Genomic DNA, 26,201 nt, shown 5'->3' with positions numbered 1-26,201 from the left:
ATGGTTCTTGGCGTTCTGTTGCCGTTTAGAGCGTCACCTGTTGTCGCACTCGAAAAGCTGGGAAGGTGTTCTTCGGGCACGCTCCTGTTACATGTCCACGTGATCCGTCGGCAATACATGTGCTGGACGATGTCATCATGTCACGCTTAACAATTTCCATGAGAAGACGGTAGTCAAGGTCGAGTTGAAGTGGACCACGTTGTGTCGAGTTTTGCAGCATCCTAACGGTACGTTACTTTTTGTCGGCGCACTATTTGTGGATACCGGTGCGAGCGACCGACTGCGGCGCCTGCGAAATAACGGGAAACATTGCCACATTTGTGAGGAATCGTACGAAGGAGCTGTACCCATTTCCCAGATGTGAAGGGAACGCGCATACCATAGAATTCAATGAAAAACACTGTATTGCTTCAGTGAAGGCATGCGGAGCCCCATGCCAGGTAACTCCGATGCGGGAAGGAAATTGGCTCGCGTTCAAACTCCGAGAATAGGGAGTGGAGCACGTGAAGCTCTCATGGATTATGTTGGGTCGTTGCATAAGTCACGTTTATCTAGGATTAGTTTGGTCGTCACATGGACAATTTACTGGTCCGATTTCATGCAGCGCAGTAAAAATCTCTGGAGGACCAAGAAATTTCGCTTTGAACGACCTGATACAAATGCTATATATTAGTCAGGAAGGCCAAGTATTTTCTGTCTCAATGAAGGATAAAAATAGCTATTAAAAATAAAATGACAGTGGAAATCGTCCAACCATATAGTTATATATGGCTGATGCCCTGTTAGAGGCATATCATAATAATCATAAGGTGATTGGAGGAGATATACGACGTGCCGCAGGGTATAGTTTCCACCACTTGCGGACTTTCTGGAAACAACTTTTTCTTTTCATGAAGGATGACGAAGACAATTTCAATTTGTCACCGATGTGTTGTAAGCGACATGGTTATTTTGCGGATTAACTGCGCCGACCCACAGGGTCTCGGAAAAATACTTGCAAGAATTTGTCATTTTTTTCAGTCCCGGGGTTTCCGTCGGATTGAGACAAAACACAACCTTTGAGCGGCACTGGTTTCCCTATAGTTTAGTGTGCCTAGTTTTAGAGAAGATGTTACAGTACTTTAGCGAATTACGTTTCATAGAAAGGAAGGCTCGTTGTATCCAACTACGTTTTAGAGAACACCGTTCTCGCGAATCAAGTTTTGGTTTCGGTTTCAAGTACACCAGCGCCCCTTCCTTCTCCCGATCGACTATAATATAAAGGTTGTCTTTGATTTAATTGCATTATCACGGTAGTAGAGTGCCGATATTTCGCAGAGAACGTTAGAATGTTAGAATTTCTTTATGTTAGAATGCAGAGACTTTGCGCAAAGTTTCGTTCGAATGCATTTATTTCAAATGATACGCGCAGACACTCTACGCGTACTCATTTTGTTTCGATTACTGAACAGAAGTCTTGCACGGCGCGCAGAAAGGATGACCACGAGGGCAGATTAACTCGCTCATCACCACTCTATATACTAGGCAATTCATTTTAATCGATACAGATTTTTAGAAATAGACGCGTTCGTTTTTGCTGCGCGCGACTAATGTATTATTTACATTCCTAGGTGAGGGGCCTACAACATGAGTCCAATATTAAGCTTCCGGATGGAAGCCTTAATTAGTTTTCACTGATTTGCTTCACTAATCAATGAAAATAAACACGTGTTGTCCCATCAAACGTGATTAATGATCTCCGACAGTGCGAGAAAATATTCCCGAATTTACTCACTTTCGTTTTTATCTTTTGAGTTGTTTTCTGACTAAGGCTTCCCCTCTAAGGCCCCTCAGATGGGAATACTAGTCGCGCCAGGGAAAATGTCTATATCACAGACGATAAGTAAAGATGGGGGATATATTTATTAGAAGGAAAAGGGAAAGGTCAGCCAGATGGAATGTCTGCTTGCTATTCCGCGAGTAAATAATTGGAAAATTGAAAACGGACGTACAAAAGAAGAATGAAAGAGACGAGAAAAGACAGCTAAAAGTATAGGGTGAGGATGGGGCACTGAGGAAGGCAAACTGTTTTGGCCGCTCTGAAAGATGGGCTAGAAGATACGAACCGAATCGCTCAGCGAACGTGGAAAACTGAGCGAAGAATTAGAGGTGACCCTCGTTTACCCAAGAGATACCCGCGCAGTTTTGCGGGTAAAATGCGGCTGTACCCGCAACGCGTCCGCGGATAGACCCGCATTACCCGTATCCACTAAACATACTTATTAATTGGCAGTTTTCATCGAGAAAGATACACGAAGAAGTAAGCGACTGTTCGCAGGAGCACTTTCACTTCAATATCTGACAAATTCAGCATTCTTCCCTCCGGCAACACACACAACGTCGTGGTCAGGCTCAATCATGTTCCCACGCACACTCTAAAAACGAAGAGGATGATATTGTTCTCTTTTCTACTTGCAAGTAGAAATTCAGTTACGCTGCAGGTAAAATGTGGGTGGCATCCGCGAATTTACTTACCCGCGCTCGCCTATCTTCTTTGGACGTCAAGGCAAAAAGTACGACCTCGCTTCCTCACAGGCTCAGTCTACATTCAACGGAGGAAAGAAACACTTGGCTTTCTAAACCGTCTCCATTTTCCCTCTCCAAGAAGAGGCACATGACAATGTCGTCACAAAAGCTGGCAATGCATTATTGGGAGGACTAAAGAATCTCCCGGGTCATCTCATATAATGCTACTCCGTATTTTAATCTTTGTACACAATAAGAGACGCAAACGTGATTATGAATCCAACCAAGCGATTTCTGCTATATGTGGTGTGTCGTTGAATGATCAGTTCTCAAGCTGAGTCCCTGTGATGGTTCCTTAGGTTAGTGTACAGGCCGTGGACGCGACATAATGAGTGGACCAAAGAAATTTAGTTTGCTCAAGTTGTCACACCAACAGAAATTTGTGTTCGTGTCGAGCCACTTGCACGCATCCCATTATCGTCACTGCAGCCTCGAAACTTTAAATAAACAGGAAGAAATCAAGCTCATCTGGCAATGTTTTGCTATGCCATAATATATTTTAGATTTTACAATCAGTTTCATATAACACATATTTCATAAACGAACCGGTTTTGAGCCGGCTCATCTTTTCCCCGTTCGAACCGATAAAATTTCGGTTTCGCGTCACTCGCTGTCTGTGTTATATAAAAGTCGTTTTTCGTGGAGGTAGAGATCCTGTTCCCTGTTTGGGGGTGCTCTTCACGGCGCCCCAAAGAGACACAGAGGCCTCGCGTGGTGCCCTTCGTTTTCAATTATTTCGTTTCAAGGTGCAATTGCCACTACATTTAACTCAGCATGGAGATATTTTTTGAGAATCCTTTTCCGTGATTGAATGGCTCCATTTTTTGAAATACACAAAGTGAATGGCTTCCCTCTTTATGATAATTTCGTCAAGTTGTTATTGGGGAAGGGTAGTCCATTCTGCTAAGCTCATAAGCTCCAAATGCACGGAAAGATTTTGAGCGTTTTTTTAAATTTGAAATGTCGTTACATCCAGCATGATTTTACACCCCAAAATGGCGTCCAACTTGTTGTTCTAGAATAGTTTTCCTTCTGTGGAAATTTCTTGCCCTTTTCTTCATCTTCTGGCAAATCCTGACGGAATGTGGTGGTGCCATGGTCAAGGTAGGGAAATTAGGTAGTCTATTAAATAATTCCTCATTACAGTTTTTGGAAAGTCCTCTTTGACATTTTCTCGTCCAGTGATTGCAGAAATGTTCGCAAACCCGCATTACTTGTACCTCCTGGACCTCTGTGTAGTTAGTTGGATTCTTCATGTCCAATTGACCAGTCTTTTGTGTCCTTGAGAATGTTTCATTGAGTAGGCACTGTCCTACGTTCTTATACCAGATTGGTATTCATTGTGTCGACTGGACAGTAGTTCTCTCTGCATCGAGCGTATAACATATTTATGGGCATTTTTGAAGACATCTATCACAAGTGCTTTCCCACAGTGCCTTATGTTCGTAATCAAAAAAGGGGCAAAAAAGAAGTTGATAAGGAGGAGAAATAAACCAAATTTTCTCGCAAATAAAGAGAGTTGAGGAGGGAAATAAGGCCAATTGGAAAATACGAGGACTGTGGCGTTCAACCAGTGAAAGAACAAGATATCTGGAAACGTCATACGAGCAAAGAACTTTCTTCCTCATCCCCACACCTTGTGACACGAATCACGCTCAGGACGTGACTTTTCCTGTCCCGTACGTCGCATCGCCGAAAACCCTTCTCTCATTTGGCGCCAGATGAAACGAGATACGTCGTTTCCAAGAGACAAGTTGGCGCCACGCGAGAAAACGTTTGCACATGTCATGGCATGTGACTTATGGGCCGTGCACATAACGACAGGCGCGAGCTCTGTCGTTATGGCACCGTCATATCTGCCAGTTTTTTTTATTTTTTATTATCCCGTGTTCGAAAGAGATATTGTTGAGATCCCACTTCCGTCGCCAGCGACAATGTAAAAGCTAAGCCAGTCAAGTTCGTTTGCTCTCTTATCAGTGTGCCATTATCGGCAATCTAATCATATTGACAGGAGTGTTTCTTGAAAGGCTGCTGTATAGAGTAACTCCAATCAGCAGAGTTAGTTAATGTTTGTTTATTGAGAGTTCACCACGCGGTTGGGGGCTCCTCATAACTGAGCATGCGCGCAACGCTAGGTTAGCGCCGTTTGGGAATTTAAACGGTGGATTCTTAACGGTGCATGGAAGAAAAAGTGATGTTGCCTAGCCATGAATGGATAGTTCTTCTTCAGCCTTTGTCATCCCCTCTGAGTCAGTCTCCTGTGGTCACCATCTTTCACACGGGACATCTTCTATAGTTGCGCCTGGGCTAGAAAAATCGAAAACAAACAAGGACATCTTCTACGTGTGCCTAACTCTACGCCGTTCTCTTTGCCGTGCAAAAAATATCAGCCAGCCCCGCTCGGTCCTGGGTCGTCTTGAAGATTCAAGACCCGCGCTCCAGTGTGTGGCGAACTTGCGGATCCCTTAGTTCTGTCGTCTCCGACATCCTGCAAGTTTACAAGGAGGCGGCAGCTGCATGGCACATTGCAGTGAATCCCCGGACATGTTGGCACGAGCGATAATGAGGAAGCAGACAGAGCTGCCTTGAGCGCCCATCAGCTCTTTTCCGGATTTCCACCTGTGGCGACCTCCACCGCATCGTCCTGGCTTGTAGGCAGCATCACCAAAAGCGCACACTCGTGGAAATTGGTCTTGAACGTATTGACCAACGGCCGTTCGACCTCGCCAAGATTCTCGGTCGAACGCTATCCACTATACGAGGGCCTTTGTGTTCTAGCGGAGTTATTGCGGACTGGCGACAGATCTTTAAGAGTACCCTTTCCATCATCATACCCGCTGATTTGTTCCCAAAAAGTAATGGGACAGTGTACCGCTGTGGCGTCCGGTTTTGGTGTGATTTTGCGGTGACGTACCAGCTCTGGTTTTCTCAGGATGTCCAGGGAGCAAAGAACATCTTTTTTCTGACGGACGCTCCCAATTCATGTCGGGAAGCTTTCCCATTTCGCTTCCTCGATGTGGGAACTGTGAAGTATTATGACCTCAAACAAAGACAGGAGAGCTTTTAAAAAATGGATGACCGTCTGCTTTTGGTCCGCTGTCGACAAGTGGGAAGTTGGGAAGACGCACACCTTGCGCCGAACGCTGCCGTCGGAAGACCGTTCTCCAGGGTCAACATCAGCGATGGTATGGACCACCTCCCTGGCCAACGAGCCCGGGATCTGCCACAGCTCACATTGTTCCCCATCTCCAACTCCATCGACACCGGGATATAGACTGAACGGCCAGGGACTGGTGAGCTCTCAATATTGCTGCGTTTTCGTGCTGTGACATTTCAAACGCGCGTGCTGTGCTCGAGAAGTGAATCCAGTTAACTTCACATTGTACATATATCATCACTAAAGTCTGCTTATTCAACCTCTTATCTCATTTGCTATTGTTTGTTGTTTGATCTATTGTGTTTGTCTTCTCCCTTCCGGAAGACAGCTAGTCGTCACATTTGGTGTCAGCGGGGGGATTCAGAACACGAGGAATAGCGGGTGACTATTCTCCTCGCTCAGGAGAAGCGTCGCATGTATGGCAACGGCACCCCAAATGGCCAAGGAAGTGCGGTAGGAGCTGGAGTGCTAGCATTCGGTTCGATGCTTCAGGCATTCACGGATGATGTCAACCAAGTCTCCATCAAAGGGTGCGTTTTCTTATTGAACCCGAGTAGCCAGGAGTTGGGTAACGACGTCAGAGCCTTTATCATCACGTGACTCCAGAGTAGCCACCTTTGACCGTAATTTTCGAACGGCTAGAGTTACTCTGCGCTCAAAATGGCGGACTGGCCTGACGGGCGAGACGATGTGGAAGTGCTGGCAGACACTCTGTTTAACAACTTAACGCAGATGCGTGCACTCCAGCAGATTTTGAAAATTCACGACAGTTTCGCGGTTGGCAGTTAGCGGTTGGCAGAGCAACCAACTGATAGGTATAGTTAAGTGTAAAATGATGGGAAACGCGCACAGCTTTGCATGGCTAGACGACGAGACTTTAGCAGTCGACAGCTGGAAGAGCTTAGCTGGAAGAGCACATGCTCTCTGTGTTCCTAGGTGGACTGAGGGATCCCGTTCGTTCCTTTCGGCTGGTCAGGAACGAAATGAGGATACGCAGTCTTTTGTGACTCGTGTACTCCTGTTAGGCAGGGACACGATGAATGATTGAGCCGATGGTTCTGAGAAGGCGAAAATCGCTAGAGAGTTACTGGAAGAGCACATGCTCTCTGTGTTCCTAGGCGGACTGGGGGATCCCGTTCGTTCCTTTCGGCTGGTCAGGAACGAAATGAGGATACGCAGTCTTTTGTGACTCGTGTACTCCTGTTAGGCAGGGACACGATGAATGATTGAGCCGATGGTTCTGAGAAGGCGAAAATCGCTAGAGAGTTACTGGAAGAGCACATGCTCTCTGTGTTCCTAGGCGGACTGGGGGATCCCGTTCGTTCCTTTCGGCTGGTCAGGAACGAAATGAGGATACGCAGTCTTTTGTGACTCGTGTACTCCTGTTAGGCAGGGACACGATGAATGATTGAGCCGATGGTTCTGAGAAGGCGAAAATCGCTAGAGAGTTACTGGAAGAGCACATGCTCTCTGTGTTCCTAGGCGGACTGGGGGATCCCGTTCGTTCCTTTCGGCTGGTCAGGAACGAAATGAGGATACGCAGTCTTTTGTGACTCGTGTACTCCTGTTAGGCAGGGACACGATGAATGATTGAGCCGATGGTTCTGAGAAGGCGAAAATCGCTAGAGAGTTACTGGAAGAGCACATGCTCTCTGTGTTCCTAGGCGGACTGGGGGATCCCGTTCGTTCCTTTCGGCTGGTCAGGAACGAAATGAGGATACGCAGTCTTTTGTGACTCGTGTACTCCTGTTAGGCAGGGACACGATGAATGATTGAGCCGATGGTTCTGAGAAGGCGAAAATCGCTAGAGAGTTACTGGAAGAGCACATGCTCTCTGTGTTCCTAGGCGGACTGGGGGATCCCGTTCGTTCCTTTCGGCTGGTCAGGAACGAAATGAGGATACGCAGTCTTTTGTGACTCGTGTACTCCTGTTAGGCAGGGACACGATGAATGATTGAGCCGATGGTTCTGAGAAGGCGAAAATCGCTAGAGAGTTACTGGAAGAGCACATGCTCTCTGTGTTCCTAGGCGGACTGGGGGATCCCGTTCGTTCCTTTCGGCTGGTCAGGAACGAAATGAGGATACGCAGTCTTTTGTGACTCGTGTACTCCTGTTAGGCAGGGACACGATGAATGATTGAGCCGATGGTTCTGAGAAGGCGAAAATCGCTAGAGAGTTACTGGAAGAGCACATGCTCTCTGTGTTCCTAGGCGGACTGGGGGATCCCGTTCGTTCCTTTCGGCTGGTCAGGAACGAAATGAGGATACGCAGTCTTTTGTGACTCGTGTACTCCTGTTAGGCAGGGACACGATGAATGATTGAGCCGATGGTTCTGAGAAGGCGAAAATCGCTAGAGAGTTACTGGAAGAGCACATGCTCTCTGTGTTCCTAGGCGGACTGGGGGATCCCGTTCGTTCCTTTCGGCTGGTCAGGAACGAAATGAGGATACGCAGTCTTTTGTGACTCGTGTACTCCTGTTAGGCAGGGACACGATGAGTGATTGAGCCGATGGTTCTGAGAAGGCGAAAATCGCTAGAGAGTTACTGGAAGAGCACATGCTCTCTGTGTTCCTAGGCGGACTGGGGGATCCCGTTCGTTCCTTTCGGCTTGTCAGGAACGAAATGAGGATACGCAGTCTTTTGTGACTCGTGTACTCCTGCTAGGCAGGGACAGGATGAGTGATTGAGCCGATGGTTCTGAGAAGGCGAAAATCGCTAGAGAGTTACTGGAAGAGCACATGCTCTCTGTGTTCCTAGGCGGACTGGGGGTTCCCGTTCGTTCCTTTCGGCTGGTCAGGAACGAAATGAGGATACGCAGTCTTTTGTGACTCGTGTACTCCTGTTAGGCAGGGACACGATGAGTGATTGAGCCGATGGTTCTGAGAAGGCGAAAATCGCTAGAGAGTTACTGGAAGAGCACATGCTCTCTGTGTTCCTAGGCGGACTGGGGGATCCCGTTCGTTCCTTTCGACTGGTCAGGAATGAAATGAGGATACGCAGTCTTTTGTGACTCGTGTACTCCTGTTAGGCAGGGACACGATGAGTGATTGAGCCGATGGTTCTGAGAAGGCGAAAATCGCTAGAGAGTTACTGGAAGAGCACATGCTCTCTGTGTTCCTAGGCGGACCGGGGGATCCCGTTCGTTCCTTTCGGCTGGTCAGGAACGAAATGAGGATACGCAGTCTTTTGTGACTCGTGTACTCCTGTTAGGCATGGACACGATGAGTGATTGAGCCGATGGTTCTGAGAAGGCGAAAATCGCTAGAGAGTTACTGGAAGAGCACATGCTCTCTGTGTTCCTAGGCGGACTGGGGGATCCCGTTCGTTCCTTTCGGCTGGTCAGGAACGAAATGAGGATATGGAGTCTTTTGTGACTCGTGTACTCCTGTTAGGCAGGGACACGATGAGTGATTGAGCCGATGGTTCTGAGAAGGCGAAAATCGCTAGAGAGTTACTGGAAGAGCACATGCTCTCTGTGTTCCTAGGCGGACTGGGGGATCCCGTTCGTTCCTTTCGGCTGGTCAGGAACGAAATGAGGATACGCAGTCTTTTGTGACTCGTGTACTCTTGTTAGGCAGGGACACGATGAGTGATTGAGCCGATGGTTCTGAGAAGGCGAAAATCGCTAGAGAGTTACTGGAAGAGCACATGCTCTCTGTGTTCCTAGGCGGACTGGGGGATCCCGTTCGTTCCTTTCGGCTGGTCAGGAACGAAATGAGGATATGGAGTCTTTTGTGACTCGTGTACTCCTGTTAGGCAGGGACACGATGAGTGATTGAGCCGATGGTTCTGAGAAGGCGAAAATCGCTAGAGAGTTACTGGAAGAGCACATGCTCTCTGTGTTCCTAGGCGGACTGGGGGATCCCGTTCGTTCCTTTCGACTGGTCAGGAACGAAATGAGGATACGCAGTCTTTTGTGACTCGTGTACTCCTGTTAGGCATGGACACGATGAGTGATTGAGCCGATGGTTCTGAGAAGGCGAAAATCGCTAGAGAGTTACTGGAAGAGCACATGCTCTCTGTGTTCCTAGGCGGACCGGGGGATCCCGTTCGTTCCTTTCGGCTGGTCAGGAACGAAATGAGGATACGCAGTCTTTTGTGACTCGTGTACTCCTGTTAGGCATGGACACGATGAGTGATTGAGCCGATGGTTCTGAGAAGGCGAAAATCGCTAGAGAGTTACTGGAAGAGCACATGCTCTCTGTGTTCCTAGGCGGACTGGGGGATCCCGTTCGTTCCTTTCGGCTTGTCAGGAACGAAATGAGGATACGCAGTCTTTTGTGACTCGTGTACTCCTGTTAGGCAGGGACACGATGAGTGATTGAGCCGATGGTTCTGAGAAGGCGAAAATCGCTAGAGAGTTACTGGATGAGTAATTATCTCTGTGGGCACAGTACACGCGATCCATAGTGTACTTGGCGTTCATGTCGGACCCACAAGCCACTGACTCAGAACGTGGCTGAATTTCACGAGAAATGCATTGAGATTCGACTGTGGAAAAAACTAGTCAGAAAGATTCAAAATATTTTGCGAAGAGGGGATTTGCGGTAGGTCTACATCCTGAGCTCTGTCATTCAAGACCAGAGACGCCAGCAAGAGCAGATGCCACTAATGTTGTTAACTCTCTGGCTGGTTCTCCCTATCGAGATGCACACCGTGTGCTCCACGTTTGTTGCGCGCTTTCCCGACTTTTGCTGAAAGGGAACCTTCCGTTTTTCGGATAGGTCATAGCTTGGGCAATATCACTACAAAATATCAAGGAGATTGGAGGTGAGGTTTTTGGAAAACGAGAGAATTTTTTTTTTTGAATAGCTGTACTTTACACCTCCCTGCCGAAAGTGGGCAAGGTACAGACATACAGATTTGACATCAATTTAAAGAGCACGCTTCGACCTACACGCCGGTACCCCATATATCTCGATGGCGTGTAAAGAGCACTGTGCAAAGAAAAATATCAGCAAAATTTGAATTTTGTAACTTTGGCGATTTTTAATTGAAGATCAAAATGGAATTGACCCGTGCTGTTTACGCACCCAGAAGGTCATTGTACCTGACATATTGCACACACACACACACAAAAAAAATCTATAGTTTGGGACCGTCCGCTGGCGACGAATGAAATGTCAAAGTCGCTCCGTCAGAAAGCTCCGCCGCCGAGTCAATTTCTTTCGGATTTCTTTTTTGCTTTTGTTTCGAGCGCTACACATACATTGTCAAAATATTTATTGCTCCTGTACGTATGCGTGCTGCGGTACAACATACATTTTTAAAAGGAAATCGGTGATGGTGCCCGGACAACCCTGCCTGAGTTGAGATGGAATCACTGACCTGTGTAGGGGACACGGCTGTCTAAAATCAGCACTTCGGGGTTTATTTCATCTCAAATATTCAGGTGTTACGAGACTATTTCTTTAGAGTAATAAACACGGTCCACCTTCAAATACAATATTGACACAACAGTTTCAAACGCAACAGAGGACGACGATTTTAGCTCCCCAACAGGACTGTGCTCCTCGATGCGGCGGTCTCATACAGGGTGTTTCATTTCACTTGAACCCCACCTTTAAAAAATAACGGCTCATTGCATCACAACGAAACCAACTGCATGGTATTACTAGTAACCTAAAGTGTTTCAGAGTATTTTTGTGCCGCAATTGACTAAGTAATAAGTGGAAATTAATTTCCTAACTTTTTAATTACGAGGATTACAACGAAGATGACAATTGTGAAGTTGTAGGCGCTGTCATTAGAAAACGAATCCAGTTGGTAGCAACTCTCTAGCTCTAACAATTCGTTTTTTCCCCGAGTCTGTAGAAATGGGCCCGAACTTCCGAAACTGGGACGTAGCATCTTTCCGTCGCGTCAAAAGAGCACTCCATCGCAGAGCCCTCCCATGTCCACTTGACGAACAAGGAGATATGCGATCCATTGCACCTACACTCTTATCTATCGCCCTTGCATGGTGCGTATCTGCTAGACTATCAGAAGGCACGCTGACCATGACAACGCGGCGCTTTGTGTATTTATTGTTTGTTTGATTTCCTCCTCTTTTTTCATTCTTTCGTCGTGAAGCGACTCAAAGTATGCGACAGGGGAGGTTATCTTTCCACGGAAGCACCTTGAAGCTGTAGCATGTGTTTACAAAAAAAAAAAAAAAGAAAAGAAAGCAAGCGAACCAGAAAACACGAGGAAGAGCTGTCGCGGGTGACATTTCGTTTACGCATTTACAGCCACTGTCTGTAAAATGGTTTGTGGCACGAGCAATGCTTTATTCCAGCGAAGAGCCAGCGGGTATGATGCTTCCCCAAAGTGCTGCACAGGGAAAACAGATAAAAGTAATTGCCTCTTTTTGGTATTTTAAGATAGAACAACGTGAGTCTGCATTTGGTACATGTATTCCAACGTTATGAACATTCAGAGCAGATGCTCAAAGAGGTCGCCGTGTGTCATCACACAAAATCGGCATCTCCTGATTGTGTTCTCGATCGCCCTCTGCAACATGTCCTCGGGGATTTCACGGCAAACTTGAGTGATCTTCGCCTTGAGGGCATCAGGTGTTGTCGTGTCCTTCACATATCCCCATAAGAAGAAATCCAGAGGCGTAAGGTCCGGGGACCTGGCAGGCCATGGCACTGGTTAGGAAATGCGTGGTCGAGACCGAGCTGGGATGGAGCTGTGTGCGGGAGAGCCATCGTGCTGAAACCACAGCTAGCCATATCGCGCGAGTGGGAGGTTGGCGTACAACTTTTCTACGGGGCCCTGAAGAGCCTCGTTTAGGTATCTGTCCGCGGTCAATGTCCCACCAAGGAAGACGGGTCCAATGAGGGTCCCGTCGCAAATGCCGCACCAGACGTTGAGGGACCATTTGTACTGATGATGGGACTTGCGAAGCCAATGGGGATTGGTGGTACTCCAATAATGAGCGTTGCGCAGGTTCACCTGCGCGTCCCGGGAGAAGTTTGCTTCGTCCGTCCAGATGAAGTTTACTAAAAAATTGCGGGTTCTGACCGACAGTGCGTAAAAGCTAGTAGGCATTGTGCAACCGGTTTTCGAAGTCTTCTTGCCGCAACTGTTGATGCAGTTGAACGTGGTAAGGATGGAGGCAGACCTCTTTTGTTACCCTCCACACCGTCGCCAACGGAACGCCACTCTGACGTATATAACGTCGCTCGTGGAAGGCGGCGTGTCTAAGCACCAAGTTGCTGGCCTCCTTGGCAGGATTCGAACCCGCGATCAGAAGGCGAACACGCTACCGACTGAGCCCCCGAGGCCGGTAACGACCAAAACGAGTGCAATGTAGAACAACGTTTCATGTAGCAAACTGCAGAGACATTATGCCGCGGCGTTGTCGCCTGCTCCGGAAATTTTGTGCTTCAAACGTTTAAAGGTTCAATAGTGATTGCATTCCACAAGTGACATGAAGGGGAGTTTTGTATACAAAAGGACATCTCTGGGAAAGGACAAATTGCGATTTTCTTGAAAGCCTGGTGGAAGCCGTTATAAAAACGTGAGGATAACAATGTGGATCTAACGAAGAACCAACGGTCCCCGCAGTACTACAGATGCGCATCGGCATCGATACATGATACGATACGAAAGAATCGATCATGCCACAAAAACGTAAACAACCTTTTCTGAATGGGAATGACCTGTTTCAACTTGAAGCAAAGAGCCTCACAGCGGCGCAGTTTGTGATGGCGCAATCACGAAATTATTCCACGAAGCGCGCCATTTCTTAGTTGTCTTGTATTGCGGTTACTTTTTCGTACCGACGTGGGGCGCCACAGTGGGATCGCACTGTTCGGAGATAAGATAACGTCTCCTCCATGTTGCATCAGCCTCGTATAAGATAATCGAAAGGATTGCAATCACGTCAGACACTTGGCTCCGGTGTTGTGCATATCTCGATTTATCGCACTCTTGAGTTTTTGTGCCGAGGTCTGGCTGCAAGAAACTACTGGAAGACTCCCACACGAGAGAAAAGAAGCGAGGGCGTGAACGTCTGTTCCGCGCACACTTATCACTTGGTTGTCGCCATCGCTTCCGCTCGCGTGTGAATGGTTCAACGAGAAGCCGAGGCGAGAAAAAATCTCGCTCTCCCAACTGATCGTTTCCCTCTTTAGTGGTAGCAAAATAGAAAATTGCCCGGTTTGCTGGTCCATTTTGAACAGCAGCGACGTTGATTCCTTTAGACACGACCGCAGATAGTATAAGTGGATCCCATGAAGGGGTCGGTCCCCGCAACGTCCTTGCCGGCGGATGTGGAGATGTGTCGGCTCTAACGCATGGACACGTTTCGCCGGGCGGTGAGCGCGGGTGGAGACGGACATAGCTCGGCCATACACAGTGTGGACAGGAGCTCAATGTACATTACGAGGACCATGGAATGCACGTCGCAGACAGCAATCCGGCAAGAATAACCCAGCTTCTACAGAGGCCCTTTCATGCAGAGACGCATGCCCGAAGTCGTCGCTAGGGACATAGTACGCCGCTGTCGACGAACCTTGCCGCACTGACCCACTTGCGCTGTTGAAGCTGATATTCCTCATCTTCAGCCTCAACTGCCGCTGATTTGACACCCTTCGAGCCACGCTTAGACGACGCCTACTCGAGCTGCGGTGACTTTTCTCTGGCTACTCTGCTCGGTCCAGTACGACATCCCACACAGCCGTCTGTGACGTTCCTGAGCGACACAAAATCTCATCAACAGCTTGTCAACTCAAGTCTTGTCACATCATTTGTCAGCGTCACACCCTCATCTTACACACAGTTACTAGGACATCGTCAGCTTCGACTTGAACGACATGGCGGTGAATTCCTCATTAAAACGTATCTTGAGTACGTACTCAAAATACAGTACTTCAAATAATTTTTTCCGGTATTTTGGTTCTCTACGCAATACTTTTTGCGACGAGTATTTTTGACGTATTTAAAATACATTTTTTTCGGTATTTGCTACTCAGTACTCAAAATACTTTCATTTGTTGTCAATAGCCAGCTTCGTCGGAAAACGGTTCCTATTCATATTGCCTGGTGAATCCTCAAGGGACTAGGTATACGAGGGAATCACGGAATTTATTTCCTTGGCCACCAAAACAATAAACACGCGCCAGAAATTGAGTCTCAAGCTCACATACGCGAAGGATTACAAAGTTTTGGGTCAGAAAATATCAACAAAGTTCACTAAGGTTCACCAAACATTACTTGAACCTAGACCTTGCAAATGAAAGATATGCTTAAGCATGGCGGATGAAGTTTATTCTTTTCATTTGTAGGGCCACGTTTTGAATACGCATTTCACTTACTGCTAATACTAAAGTAATTTAAAGCGTATCTTAAATACTCCTTAGAGTATTTAGTACTCTATTCAAATTACTTTCAGTTTTGAGTATTTTGCACTCTATATTAAATATTTTCTGTGGAGTATTTAGTATCTTATTTTAAACACTTTTGCGCAGTATTTTGTACAAGTCTGGGAACTTATTTGGGACGACTTTGAAAGCCATGCTGCCTAGCGTCGAAACGCCAAAGACGTAGCAGCTTGCGTCGGTGATTGAACAGAAATACTCGTGTGTGTCGGACCGACTGCTCTATGCCAGGATCAATGCCGCACTATTCATGTGGTACAATTTCTGATAATCATGTTTCATTGTAAAACTGACGAAAGCAATATACCAGGATCGACTGACGATATTACAGCTACATTGGCCCACAACAAATAATCCGAACATACCACTTGTTCTCTGTCAGTAGCCGTTGCCATGGGGGGTGTATGTCACACATCTGAAACAGCGACCGCTTGAATTTTTTACGCCGTTTATTAGCTCTTTATGGTGAAAAAACTGTTGATCCAAGTTACACTGGCTGGCAAGATTTCGTTCATCGGTTAAAGCGAATAATGAGGATGAATTTCCCTGGGACGGCAAACTCCTAGAACGACCGTGAATGACACTTGAGAAAACCTTCTGTTCTGAACATCGCGCTCAGTGTCACTTTGAAATTATAGTCGCCGGATTTTCACTTGTTCCCGCATTCACCACGGATAACCAAGTGGAATTCCTCATTGGCAGGAACTAGTTAACAGTTGGGATAACTGTGAGCCAATGTCTAGCAACTCAAAGGACGAGGTTCGATTCCAAACGGAAAACATTAGAATTTCATTGGCGTTCCTTCGCAAGATCAGCAACGGTTCGCAGTCCAGAGCGTGTGCATTCACATAACCCATTTAATGATCACATGATAACCTGTCATAATGATGGTTGCTTTTGCAACGAACCAGTACAATCAGTGCGAGTGAGCTGCAACAAGTAAATACATTTGACCCAGACTATCGCAGCAGCCACCTGGTGTGTTCCTGTTGCGTCACCCAGTTATATTTATGGCGGCTCAATAAAAGCACTGCTTGTAATGTAATTTTTACACGTGCAATTCACAAACGACACGTTTTACTGCTACTACCGTTTCTACTAAGCGGCTCCCGTAGAGCATTTTTTTTGTTTTTTTTTAAAGCGCAGGGATATGACATTTTGTGGGAATAAAATTGACGATTATGGCTCATAAAGCAATCACGTCAGCCGGCACGTGCTGCGATGTTTGCCTGTCGGGGTTATATACGAAAGCCACTCTTTTATCTAATCGACCGTCCGGCGCTCGGACAGGCCCAAATGCTCACAGCAGCTGTTGTGGTTGTCCTGTATGTCCCATGGCATCATCGAGTTTGTCCACCAGTGCGCTCATAGCAGCAGAAACGAACAGTGGTCACTCGTACAAAATACGCTCTTTTCTTAGGCCTTGCGTTCTAAGAGGATTCGTCTGTGTCCCTTATGGCCATTTCGTCAAGTTAACAGAGAAGAGTGGCAGTTGTCAATGTTTCCAAGATAAAGAAATTCTTTCTTCACTGGCCGAGAGAAGCACTGTGCCAATCTAGAATGGCAAACATTATAGGGGTGTTGCAAGAAACTGAATACAAAGGAGATTTCATTAAAAGGGCATCGTTTAAACAATCAACAACCTTTTTATGACGTTTACAAACGCTTATCTTCCAGAGAGGGGGCTCGTAGCCCACCCTCGAAGGCCGTATAAACGGCATCGATAATCTGTCAAGATTAGACGCCTCGTGAACAATGCGTACAGAACTTTGAACGGCTGCTTTGATAGGGTAACAAGATGGAAGACATGCTCTGGGTGGTGGTCTTGGCCTTCATCTTGGCCTTTTTTCTGGCCTTCGGCGTAGGAGCCAACGATGTGGCCAATTCCTTCGGAACCTCCGTCGGTGCTAAAGTGCTTACTCTGCGCCAGGCCTGCATTCTGGCTACCATCTTTGAGATCCTCGGTGCTGTACTCATTGGTAAGTTCACTGAGCATCATTCCTAGACTGCTGAGCGACCTTGGTGATAATTAAGGAACTTGCGTTCAGGATACAAGGTGTCTGATACAGTGCGGAAAGGAATCCTCGACATTGAGATGTACAATGATGCCCCGAGAGACCTGATGATGGGGAACCTTGCTGCGCTCGCCGGTGAGATCTCCTTGTGTCTGAGGATGTTTCCTTCTTCAGAATCACTTATTTAGGTCATCACGAATCGGTATTATACCTAAACGACATAGTATGCTTCAGTATTTGCACTCTTCAAAGCGATGAATGTGAGGATACTGGACGTAAAAGTTATTTCACAATGGATGTTCCTTCGGAAAATCCGTGGACGCTTTTAGCTGACTTGCCTCGTCATGTCTCACCATCAGGACATACAGAGCCACCCCTTTTTTTAACAATTGAGAGGTGATACTGCAATCGCAACTTTATCTTCACAGTTGATTGCGCAGGTTTCTAGTGTGCGCGTGAATTGAGCACAAGCATGTGCTGCTTTTATCAAAAGTGGCAATCTTGAGCTCTACCAAGTTGGCCTGCCAAGCCGTAAATGCTAGCATGCAAAAGTCCACGAAATCTAGTGCCAGCAAAAAGCTTGCGGATTCCTAGGTGGTTTGCCAATTATGCTGATATTTTTTTATTTTGCTGCAGGCAGTGCAACGTGGAATATCCTGGCCACTGCATTTCGTCTTCCAGTCTCTGGTACGCACAGTATTGTGGGGGCCGTCGTAGGATTTTCGTTGGTTGCTCGAGGATTCCAAGGGATTCACTGGTGGGAGATGGGAAAGATTGTCCTCTCCTGGTTCATCTCTCCTCTCCTCTCCGGTTTTATCTCTGTCCTGCTCTACGTCCTCATTCAATGGCTTGTCCTTAGAAAGGTCTCTGCGCAATAAAAAGTCACTTTTTTGTGATCAGTGTTTTGATAATTTTTTTTTTTTTTTCATTGTAGGAGAAGCCCTTGGAGCCAGGACTTCGTTCTCTGCCATTTTTCTATGGGTTCACGCTGTTTGTGAACGTGTTCTCCGTTGTACACGATGGACCTCGCCGTGAGTTTTTTTTCTGTTTTACACATTAGTGTTCCAATTTTTTTCCTTAGTTACTGTAAATCAAAAATGCTCAATCCCTGAAATCCCTCAATGCTGCACTGCAGATGATTTGGTGCGCCCAGCAGGAGTTTTTGCACAGCAAACTCCGTTATGGAGTGAGCTACAAAGGTTTCTCTCTTTTCAAACGCAGTCTTACGGTTTAACATGATTCCGTGGTGGGGTGCAGTCATAATAGCACTCGTCGTGGCCATCGTCTCTGCTGCCGTCGTCTGGTTCGTCGTTGTGCCTCGTCTGAGGAAGGTCATAGAGAGTGAGTGAGTTATTACAGCCTAATGCAACAGGAGTCCACCATGTCCAGTTTGAAACATTGCATGATCCTTTATTGCATGCCTGCACATTGACAGCAATTTATTGAGACTCGGGCAATAATTTAGCGAAGAAAGCCACACTTTTACACAATGTTCAACACAGTGACCTCTGATGGCTACAGGTAAAGCACTGTGGATGCAGCAGAGATGGCATTTACTGCACAGCGTTGTAGTGAAAGTTACGGTACTGGTCAGAGTTATGGTGTGTTTAGAATGTTTCCCTGCAAATCTGACCCCCTTCCATAATGTAGCATGCATCTGTGATGGACTTTCGGGGATCAGCATGGCATGCTATTTCTTCCAGAAGCCCTTTATGGATCTGTGGAAAAGGCGGATACTAACTTGGCTGGTCAGTTGTTTAAAATATGTTTTCGTTCCACCATGAAATTAATTAATTAATCGAAACTTTTACAAAATATTTCAAAAAGTTTTACAAATTTAATAGCCAGAGGTTTTTTCGAGCTAAAACGCAAATTTAAGATATGTTATGGCTCCAGTATACGTATGTCAAAGGATTCACTCTGTTGTTACACTTAAACTCCAAACTATTCCTTTAAGACAAAATGCCCCCCTTCTGTTAGAGTTGTGATGACAATATTTTGAGTGTTTATCATTTAGACACTAATGTCGCTAACTAGCACTTTGCCTTTAAATTTTTTCTGCACGGCTTCCAGCATGATACTACCATGTACTCACATCTACTAGCAATGTAACTTAATTCTGAACATTACAAAAGTGTGACTCTGAAACTTTTGATGCAGAACTGTCTGCACAGCACAAGGGTGAAAAGACTTTTGCGTTTGCTCCATGCGAGCACATCTGTGATGCTTCCGTCCACACTATAAGCCAGGTAGACCCTTAATTGCTCCCGTTAAATCTTTCTCACGATATATTTCCTTCTCACCTTTTTTCAGCCCAATGGGAACAGTCCACCGGTCATGATGTCCCCAGCGGGAAGGCCAAATGGTAAGACCTACAAACAGTTTTCAGGAACTCTCTTCTAGTTTTATTGCAAATTTCTTGGTTGTATCGGATGTCAGTGACTCTCTTGCTCTGGGGTCCAACAAAGTATTTTGGATTTAGTCTTACAGGGCTTTGTAGCAGACTCTTATTCTAGATGTCACGGGAGATAATTGGGCTAGCTGCAAATGCTGAAGGTAATCAACGTGGGTTGATTACCAGTATGTCGTGCCACATTTGTTATGCAAGTAGTATGATATGATGGTCTGCACACTTTGCAATGTGCAAATACATAATGCGTGTCACACCAGCTACACACTGAATGATAGCATTCCTCATTAAGACAGTACTGCACACACTCACTTTAGTTGGAAAGGTGCCAAATTTGTCCAGGTTTAACTCTGTTTTGAGGACATTTTTATAGCTAGTGTGACAGTGGAATGTTCTGTTTAACAGCAGCTGACGAACATGGACACCCCCGTGACAAGAGGCTTTCTTTGATTATGTTAGAAGAGGCTGCTTTGGTACGTAGGACGACATATTTTTGTCAACTCTTACGCATCGTTATTTCATACAGTCTCCATCCGATTTTTCGGACGCAGCGGGGATCGCGCAAAAGTCCGAATAATCGAGCTGTCCGAAAAAGCGAATTTCGCTTCAGAAGTCAACTATATTGAGTAGGCCGGAAAAAGTTGTCGATGCTTTCTTGATGGCAGTCTTCCATTTCCGCCTGATAACATCGGCTTCCTTTTTCCGAAGCGACATTTCGTCACTGTATACGGACGAAAGCACCACAGTCGCCTTCATTAGTTTCGAGTTTGACTGCTGCGCTGAGAGACTGCAAGTCGTCAATATCCCGAACGCGGTGAGAGAACATTCCAGGACAACTTGTGGTAACATTAGGCGTCACAATTCCGTAAGTCGGCTTCACCTAACGCATGCGTGCTTTAAGTGAAGCTCGCTTTACGGCGCTGGTGGACGACACGTGGCGGACGTTTCGGTAGTCCTCCTTCACTCACAGTCATGGAAAATGAACATTTTCTTGCCTCAATTTCTATAAGTTCTTGTCATACAAATATTTTTGGCGTCCCAAGAGATTCGTAAGATTGAAATTGTACTGACGACGACGATTCGACGTTGTGACAGTTGCTGCATCTGGGATGAAGTAAACGGCACGATCGCTACTGGTGCAGCAGTTCCCGATGTGGAAAGGGACCTGTTTCATAAGGAAGAAATGAGTCATGTGCAGTTCCTCAACCATCGCATGGCGACCGACGCTTGCTGGCTGGGCATACAGAGTCCGAAATATCGAGCGACGGGGCTGTACGGTGTCCGAAATTTCGGATGTTGCTATTCATCAACTGTATGGGGCTGTTTTGTGAACGCGCCCGAAAAATACTGTCGGCGACTGTATATGCTGGGCCTTGTGTTGTAGGGTAAAACTCGCTGCTACTCTAAATTTGAATCATCTGCACTTTGGGTAAAAGTTGGCAAAGTGCCAATTCAGCCACAGGAAGCGGAGCATTCAGCAGGGCTGTTCTGCCTCTTGTGTTTGTTGAAAGTGCGAGAACTGCACTCAATATTCTACCATGTTTTATGGTTCCTAAAACGACCCCCAGGTTTTCTGAAACATATAATTCTGGAAACGCAAGGCCCTATATATGTGTAATTTTGTTATCATTTAGTAATAGGCTAACCACAAACCTTTACATTCTGACAGACTGGAGAGCCACGTAAGGAGATACACGAGGATGACAAACCAGAGACGGCCAAGCTTTTCTCATTCCTGCAGGTGTTAACGGCTGTGTTTGGCTCATTCGCTCACGGGGGCAACGATGTCAGGTGAAGTTGACAGTCATAACAAAAAGTTTCATTATTTGCCTCATTTTACCAGCTTGGGCTATCATAAATGACTGTGCAAACTTTATAGCAATGCTATCGGGCCCCTGATAGCGGTGTGGATGATCTACGTGGATGGGAATGTGCATCAGTCGTCGGAGACTCCAATCTACATCCTCCTCTACGGTGGAGTGGGCATCAGTCTGGGCCTCTGGATCTGGGGTCGGCGAGTCATCCAGACAGTGGGTGAAGATCTCACCAAGGTCACACCATCAAAGTTAGTCTCTCACCATTTGTACTCTGGATAAAGAGATACGATGTTTTCTTGCAGTGGCTTCACCATTGAGATTGGGGCTGCGTCCACGGTGCTGCTTGCTTCCAAAGTGGGGATTCCAATCAGTACGACGCATTGCAAGGTGGGCTCCATAGTGTTTGTGGGGTGGGTGCGGTCGCGGAAGGGCGTCGATTGGAGTCTCTTCCGCAACATCATTCTCGCCTGGCTCCTGACACTGCCTGTCACCGGAGGACTCTCAGCTGCACTTACAGCAATCTTGTACTCTGCACACGGTCTCTAACCAAGTGCCAAATGACTCTCCAAGTGCCAAGTGCCTTTATCTGCACACTGGTGTGACAACTTTGGTGCACAATTTTTCTTGGCAACTTTTTCAAGATCCCTCGCCTGGATGGCAGCGAGTCAAGTAATTTAAGCCGAGGATGGATTCCCGAAGCGAGGAAAAATCCATCGTGTGAATGTTGATATTGCGATACTACGTACAACAATTTTACCGACTGCTCTTCAAAATCATTCGCAAACGTGTCGGAGATTTTTTAAACTCCAGTTTATAAGGGTTTTGCCGAAATACAATTGTAATTACCGTTATTGTATATAATGATAGAGCACGCAAAAACAAGCTTGAGTGCACAACAGGACTGTATCTTGAGTAATTAAGTAAAGTATCTGAGTGATAACAAAAAAACAAATGGCCACTCATACGAGGTTGGAAGGTGAAGCTTGCGCTTGGGCAAACACACAAGACCTGAGAACTCGTCTTGATCTTGGATGGATTTCGTTCATCAGCTTGCCTGAATCTACGCCATCCCACTTGATGATCATGATGCTTACTGTGTGTCCCAATAAGAATTGTATAGCTAGATAGATTGGATTGTATCCATGCTGTTTCTACTTTGTTCCTGGAAGTTGTGCCGTGAGTTTTTATGGGCACTCCAGTGTAGCCAATTACAATGTATAAAGTTATGGGGTGGTACTTTGAAAGTGGGCCGCGTCAACTGCCCACTAGCTATTGCATAGAGACCTTTTATTTGAAACAATTTAGGATATGTTTGCGCAGTAAGTAAGCGAACTTGGTTTTCTTGTTACTTTTAAACGGGGAACAATAACGGAATGTTAGCGAAATTAGAGCTGGTAACTGTATCAGAACAGTTTACCACGTCCCCGCATTACCTGAAACTAAAACTACATTCATCGGTGGGCTGTCATAGAACGACATGAGCACCTTTTCGTGTGTGTCTGTGTCTATTCCTTGTGAGTCCAGGGACTTCCATCCATACATGTGTTAATATACCGCCCCAGCAGGTGGAGTTGTCACAAAAAAATCTCACATTTACGAGGCAAGCTGGTGATCGCTAGCCAGTCATGATCACATTTCTTGAGCGAATCAACCTCACATCCACCGCGAAGAAATAGCGCCATAAAAGGTGATCTACATTTCGGGGTGGGGGAGCCGCCCCCTCGCTACGCCCCCCAGAGGTCGAGTTCTGGGGAAATTTCCCGAGTGATTTATAGGTAGCCTTAAAGTAATCGATGAAAAATTCTGCTCTACTATAGCAATCGAACTGCTCCAGGGGGCGCTGGGGACGCGGCAGTTTTAGCCCATTTTTCCCCCGGGGGTGATCCGGGAGTCTTCCCCCCTCTTCTGCGCACGCTCTATAGGCGGTGCCGGCATTTGTCTGAGCCCCCTTGCCGGCATCAAACTAAGTGTTTTTAGCAGACGTACGCATATGTCATTTTCGAATTCAACTTTAACAAAATTGTCGTAAAAATTACGCGTTTTGGTTTATTCGCGACAAAGATTTTAAAGGACATTCGTACAAGCGCAATTTTCTGTCTTTAGGCTCAGTATGGAGAAAAATCCATCAGCCACACTGCTATAGTATGTCAAAAAATTCTCGCGAAAATGGAAATGGAAATTTTCTACCTGACTGTGGTGCTCCTCATCCTTAGGCTGCCTCCATGGGTCTAGGGACTCGATCTTTTTCGGGCTCGTAAAATATACTAAAAAAATCATTTAAATTACTGAGTACCAGGCAAGAAAGTAACTGTACTAAACCTTGAAAAAGTTTCTTTCAAGATATGAAGTTCCACGATCGAAAGTAACGGTACTCAGGCTCAGTAGACAAGCCTCCTCAAGGAACACAACGGTTGCCTAACCTCACATTGCCGGTCGAGTGAGTGGTCGGTAAGCAAGCGACCGGCAATCGAGAGATGCGTGGTTAGAGTTTATTTTATTTTTATTTCGTCATACTACAGTCCTATACAGGCCTGAGTGGGTGACAAGATGAAAAATAAAAGGTGTACCCAATTACATTCTGATTTCATGTTATGTCTTGGACTATGCCATAGACGTGGGAATAATTCCACCGTTTGAGCATCAACTACATCCTGAAAGAGTCTGTTCCATGGAGATAATGTCCACGGGAAAAACGACTTCGCTGTTGTCTGTCATATATTTCAGTTCTCGAGTTAGTTTGTGAAATTTCCTGTGAAAGCAAACGAGAAAAAATTTAGGGTGAAAACGGATAGTATTCTTCTCCCTCCTGATACTGTACTCTGAGGACGAGAAAGAAAACATTATTTTTAGTCAACAGTTGGTGACTATGTATGGCTATGACTCTGAATCTACGAACCCCGAGCATTCAGCTCCTAAGGCGCCACCTACCTGCGCGGAATATCTCTGATGAAATGCATGCGCACGTAAGTGTCCAATCCAAGTAAATCTTTTTCTCCGCTCTCCCGCAACTGTCTTACCTTGAAAAATTATTTCGGTTGTGATACTGAATCCTGACCTTTAAAAGTATTTGTAAGATGCCAAGTTTGTCCCAAAAGTATTTAATATAGAGAATCGAGTGGAGCATTTAAGTTACGTGCAAGTGTGAGTGTTTGACCACTAAAGCGGAGAGAGATTATGATGATTGTGGCCAGGAAGAAAGCACTTACCAAATCAATGAAAACTTGAGCGAATGCAAAACCGAAGGTAAACGAGGATAATGTGCATGATGAAAGCTTTGCCCAATTAATGTCTCATGCTGGAAAGTGTGTCTGTCGTTCTCCGACAAGGCGGCAGAATGAAACAAGCGAAACGCTTTCAGTAAAACACTTGTCCGGAGCTGTCTACAAGAAACATTTTTGTCTGATTCTGGGTTCCAAGTGCTTGGATGATACAGGCTACCTTTTTGCCTTGGTCCCTTATACACTTGAGTCCAGTCTCCTCTACATCCAAGTGTACCGGCGTCAGTGTGGAGTATATATGCAATGGGCTTTTGAGATACTAGGGCCAGCAGAATACCTGCGGCTACTACTGCAGGCATTTCACCTTGACATTGACGATTTGTTGTCAATTACATCTGATAACGGCTCCAAGGTTTCCCAAACTGTGGGTCGCGACACCCAAGAGGCAGATTGAGCACGGGGGGTTTGGGGCTGCACTTTCTGCTCAAACCCAAATTTTGCTCAGGGTTTAGGAAAGTAGCTGCTTATGAAAGTTGCCATTATGTACTTTGCGAGCTTCTCTGTGGTAGCGCGTAGATGAAAGCAAAGTAGAGTTCACAGCTCAACATATCACCAGAAGTAAGAGGTGCGTAGTTGAAACTTGGCCCTCGTTTCGAGAAACTACCCTACCAAACAAGCCCTTCTGAAGGTTTCTAGCCCAGCTCATTCATTTCGAGTCAATTTTGTGTATTGCTGTTTATGCACTGCAATTGAAAATCATGGCGACAAGCCGGGAATATTTTCGGTGGGTAGCATTTTGGAAAGCACGTTTCTGAAAGGTCGGAGACTTTGGAATTAAACGTCTACGCACAACACTCACGGGGTCATCACGGATCACGCAGCGTTCTGGGAACGTAAAACTCTCCCGTATTTTTTTTTTTTTGACCATGCGAGACCGGAAGAAAAATACTTTATTGTACACCGGAATAAAAGCCCGTCGATATCGGGCTAAAAATATGTCGCCCAAGAGTGTGACACAATTGAAAGTGTGCGGGGCAAGAATCTTTCCCGGAAAATGGATCTGTCTTTTAAGATCGTTTCACTGGACTAAAACCCCCGAAGCTCTCGTCGAAGATATCTTCGTGAAATCCCCTCTCGTCCACTTCGGGAAACCTTTTTTCGAGACCCCCGATGGTGTCGAAGAAGGCATGCCTTCGACGGGAACGTCGACCAGGGTTCAGGAAGGAGCGACGGAAGACGTCGTCCAATGATGGCCTACGAAGAAAGAAGCCACTCTTAGGTGAAACAAAATATGACTCTATTATACGACGACGCTGTGATGGACATTCATTAAACTTTTATAGGCGACGACACGAAAACGCTTTTAACCTCCTTTTGTTCCTTCTGACAAGAGCCTCTTTACGACCCCATATAATATGAAGAAAGGTCTTTCATGATTGGGATATGACTCACCTGGTGTGGGTGACGAGGAATGCTGTGGGGGGAAGCCTTCCTTCCTGGTGCGAATCTCGAACCATGACCACAGCCACCACCACCAACCAATGAGGGAACAGCATCGGACTGTCATGGAGAGAGCTCTTATCATTTCGGCTGCCGAGCGAACACACATTTCGTCTCCACGGACAAACATCGCAATGGAGACACACATTCCG

General features: G+C 46.2%; 1 protein-coding gene across 3 annotated transcripts; it reads left to right on the top strand.

The window, feature by feature from the left end:
- Nucleotides 1–27: 27 nt before the first annotated feature.
- LOC135395077 (sodium-dependent phosphate transporter 1-B-like) lies at nt 28–23,907 on the top strand. Of its 3 annotated transcripts, XM_064626279.1 has the most exons (13): nt 29–227; nt 16,879–17,068; nt 17,138–17,239; nt 17,741–17,967; nt 18,039–18,135; nt 18,326–18,445; nt 18,808–18,852; nt 19,265–19,353; nt 19,418–19,469; nt 19,920–19,987; nt 21,184–21,305; nt 21,394–21,579; nt 21,634–23,907. In XM_064626279.1, the coding sequence occupies exons 2-13, from the start codon at nt 16,888–16,890 to the stop codon at nt 21,875–21,877; spliced, it is 1,533 nt and encodes a 510-aa protein (XP_064482349.1). In that variant the 5' UTR covers nt 29–227; nt 16,879–16,887; the 3' UTR covers nt 21,878–23,907. The 3 variants fall into 3 exon arrangements, with proteins under 3 accessions (XP_064482351.1, XP_064482349.1, XP_064482350.1); XM_064626281.1 differs by lacking the exon at nt 18,808–18,852 and having other exon boundaries at nt 28–227; XM_064626280.1 differs by lacking the exon at nt 29–227 and having other exon boundaries at nt 16,821–17,068.
- The last annotated feature ends 2,294 nt before the right edge of the window (nt 23,908–26,201 follow it).

This window comes from Ornithodoros turicata, chromosome 5, assembly GCF_037126465.1.
Source record: "Ornithodoros turicata isolate Travis chromosome 5, ASM3712646v1, whole genome shotgun sequence".
NCBI classification, from domain to species: domain Eukaryota; kingdom Metazoa; phylum Arthropoda; class Arachnida; order Ixodida; family Argasidae; genus Ornithodoros; species Ornithodoros turicata.
Note: the sequence above shows the minus strand (reverse complement) of the source record. Positions and strands in the feature narration are given on the sequence as shown.

Coding starts and splice junctions, on each gene's coding strand:
- LOC135395077 (XM_064626279.1), top strand. CDS start 16,888: ATGGAAGACATGCTCTGGGTGGTGGTCTTGGCCTTCATCTTGGCCTTT. Junction 19,354..19,417: donor CCGTCCACACTATAAGCCAG/GTAGACCCTTAA, acceptor ACCTTTTTTCAG/CCCAATGGGAACAGTCCACC. Junction 21,580..21,633: donor ACCAAGGTCACACCATCAAA/GTTAGTCTCTCA, acceptor GTTTTCTTGCAG/TGGCTTCACCATTGAGATTG.